The sequence below is a fragment of the Oncorhynchus mykiss genome, chromosome 15 (genome assembly GCF_057628025.1).
Source record: "Oncorhynchus mykiss isolate SJ-2025 chromosome 15, ASM5762802v1, whole genome shotgun sequence".
Lineage (NCBI taxonomy): Eukaryota > Metazoa > Chordata > Actinopteri > Salmoniformes > Salmonidae > Oncorhynchus > Oncorhynchus mykiss.
Window position 1 is genome coordinate 51,538,546 of NC_143036.1, and position 2,911 is coordinate 51,541,456.

At 47.6% G+C, this 2,911-nt stretch overlaps 1 protein-coding gene across 1 annotated transcript; it reads right to left on the reverse strand.

Annotated features, from left to right (window-relative positions):
• Positions 1-299: 299 nt before the first annotated feature.
• LOC149978087 (uncharacterized) lies at positions 300-2,591 on the reverse strand. Its single transcript, XM_090200270.1, has 7 exons — positions 2,482-2,591; positions 2,304-2,349; positions 2,074-2,171; positions 1,479-1,931; positions 1,076-1,400; positions 676-967; positions 300-534 (listed from the first exon to the last, which is right to left on the reverse strand). The coding sequence occupies exons 1-7, from the start codon at positions 2,589-2,591 to the stop codon at positions 365-367; spliced, it is 1,494 nt and encodes a 497-aa protein (XP_090056396.1). The 3' UTR covers positions 300-364.
• Between the last annotated feature and the right edge of the window lie 320 nt (positions 2,592-2,911).

Genomic DNA, 2,911 nt, shown 5'->3' on the forward strand with positions numbered 1-2,911 from the left:
TGCTTGAATAAAACAATGCATTTTTTATAGTGCGCAAGAGTTGCGCTTTTTCCTTTTCTATGATGATTAAAGGTTTTGGTTGCACCTCAACTCAACGTTGGTTGAGCTCCCTCCGTTTTTTGTTGTTGTCAAATACTACTTTTTTTGTTTTGTTTACATGTAGTAAGTAAATGATTAAAAGCATTAAAATTGGGATGTTTCCCACTTATTTACACAACCTACTCCACACTTGCAAAGTGAAAGTTTATAGAAATGTTCTGAAATTAAGTAGTAAACAGGAAACGCAGAATTGAATCCAATTATTATAATGTCAATAATTTAATGGTCTATGGTTCAATCCCATTTCTGAAGGTCTGATGAATAACTAATATTGTTCCTCCTCTTCCTTGTGGCAGGCGCAGCAGCACACTGCCCTCCAAAGCCTGAAAAAAAATCGCCGGACTTTCCCTTTGCATGCAGCTCTGCATGGAACATCCAGTGTCACATCCTTGGTGACGTGTGGGGTGACATCTGGGATGACCACAGCAACATCCTCTGGAAAGGGAGAAAAGAGGGACAGAATGTAAACAAATGCAAACCGTAGGTTCTAAACACTGGCCAGTTGAAAGGTTCTACTAAGATGACAAACGGCACGACATGACGTCATGACAAACGGCACCTGTCAGTGTTACTCACCTGCTTGGATGTCAGTTGGCAGAGTGGTGAAGACGGCCATCTTGAGCGTCCTTTCTTCAGGTGTGACATCCACAACCTCCAAGAGGGAAGAGATGGGCTCTGCCTCCCTATTAGGGGTGATGTCCACAACATTTAGGTGGAAAGAAGCCGGATCTGCCTCTTTGTTACGGGTGACGTTCACAACCTCAAGGTGGGAAGAAGCTGGATCTTGCTGTGTCTTAGGGGTGATGTCCTGAACCTCCAGGTGTGAATTAGCTGGGTCTGCCTCTGTCTTAGGGGTGATTTCCACAACCTCCAAGTGGGAACAAGCTCTGTCTGCCTCTGTTTTAGGGCCGATGTCCGCAACTTCCAGATAGGAACAGGCCGGGTCTGCCTCTGCCTTACGTGTTATGTCCACAACCTCCAAGTGGGAAGATGCCGTGTCTGCCTGTGTGTTATGGGTGATGTCCACAACCTCAAGGTGGGAAGAAGCAGAGTCTGCCTGTGTGTTATGAGTGATGTCCACAACCTCAAGGTGGGAAGACGCTTGGTCTGCCTCTATGCTAGAGGTGATGTCCACAACCTCCAAGTGGGAAGACGCCTGGTCTGCCTCTATGTTAGCGGTGATGTCCACAACCTCCAGGTGGGCTGAATCCTGGTCTGCCTCTGTGTTAGCGTTGATATTCACAACCTCCATGTGGGAAGAAGCCGGGTCTGCCTCTGTGTTAGGAGTGACAACAACAATCCTGATGAGCTCTACTACTACAAGTCACCGAGATGTCATCACAACAGGCATCTGTCAGAGTGCGCTCTATCATTGCTACTCACCTGCTAGGATGGTAGGGAGGACTGGTAAGGTGGCTGCAGGGGGCTGGAAGCAGCTCTGTACCTCGTCAGCCACAAAGGCACAGACAGATCTCACATAAAATGGGCTCTGGAGGTCATCCGTGGAGAAGGACTGACTGATTCTCCCGAGGATTGACCAGACAGATTCAAAAGCCGCAGCGCGGGAGAAAGGTATTTGAGGAGAAGGGGCCTTTAACATGCTGGAGAGCTTCTCCACTACGGCCGCCACCATGCCCACGGCCATCCCGCTTATTAGGATTGGGTGCCCTGAATGGCCTTCCTTTGGCTGAAGCCACAAGGCCAGGAGGAGCCTGGGCACCACCTCCACAACCACCTGGGATGGGCTGAGCAGGTTGCTACGGGGCTCATTGGACAGCTCGCCCATAATGCTCCTTACAGCTCTTTCCACAATGCTGTGGACCTTAGGGTCGCTGAAATCAACAAAAAGGAGAAGACAAAGCTAAACGATGCACAATGTGCTCACAGAGAACACTGTCTTAGTCTGTTTCTGCATAGTTACAGATGTGTAGATAAATGGATCAAGTCATATGCAGGGCAGTACATGGAACTCACATGTCAGCTGGCGAGGTGGAGTGCAAGGAGCGGCGGAGCTTGCAGACAGCCTCGTGCTCTATGTCTATCATTTTTAGGCAAGTGTTGACTTCCCAGGTCTGCCGTAGGAAACAGGAAGTCCGATTAGTGAAATTTCACAACATATCTATTCTGCTGTACTAACTAGTTGTTGAAAGGCTAGTAAAGAGCTCACTGACTTGTAATATGTGTCTAACTCTCAATTGTCTTACCAGCCGAGCGAGGTCATTCCCCTCCTCCAGGGTTTCCTTCCACACCCTTAAAATAAAACACAGAGCAATTCAACTTTCCTGGCTTCCGATTTTTCTGTTGTTTATTTTACCCACACCTCTTGGAGTGCTGCTGGTGGCAGGGAATGGCAGTGAAGGTGAGTGATGACGTGGTACTCACCTCTCCCTAAGGGATTTTTTGCCCTGAGACACCAGCCAGCCGCTCATGTGCTCCGTGGTGACATGGTGCGGCACATGGCCTTGACTCTGGAGCAGCAGATAGTGGACCATGAGCTTCTTCTGCAAGATGAGGTAAGGTGTGAGACAGTGCCACGAAATACCACATCATGTGCATTCTGAAGGGCCTCTCACAACATTTCACAACTGTTCATGCATCACAATTTGCGAGTGTTATTAAGAACTCTTATGACCATCTTCTCTAAACTGTCTTGAAATACAACTCTCTTTCTGTTGTTTATGTTTTTTGGGATGAATCTTACCTGTTTATTGTAATATGTTTCCTCCCAGCAGGCCTGCAGAGTCTGGAAATAAAGGCTGCTTCTGCAGAATTGCTTTGAAGAGAATGACAATAATGATGCTTTGTTATGCAC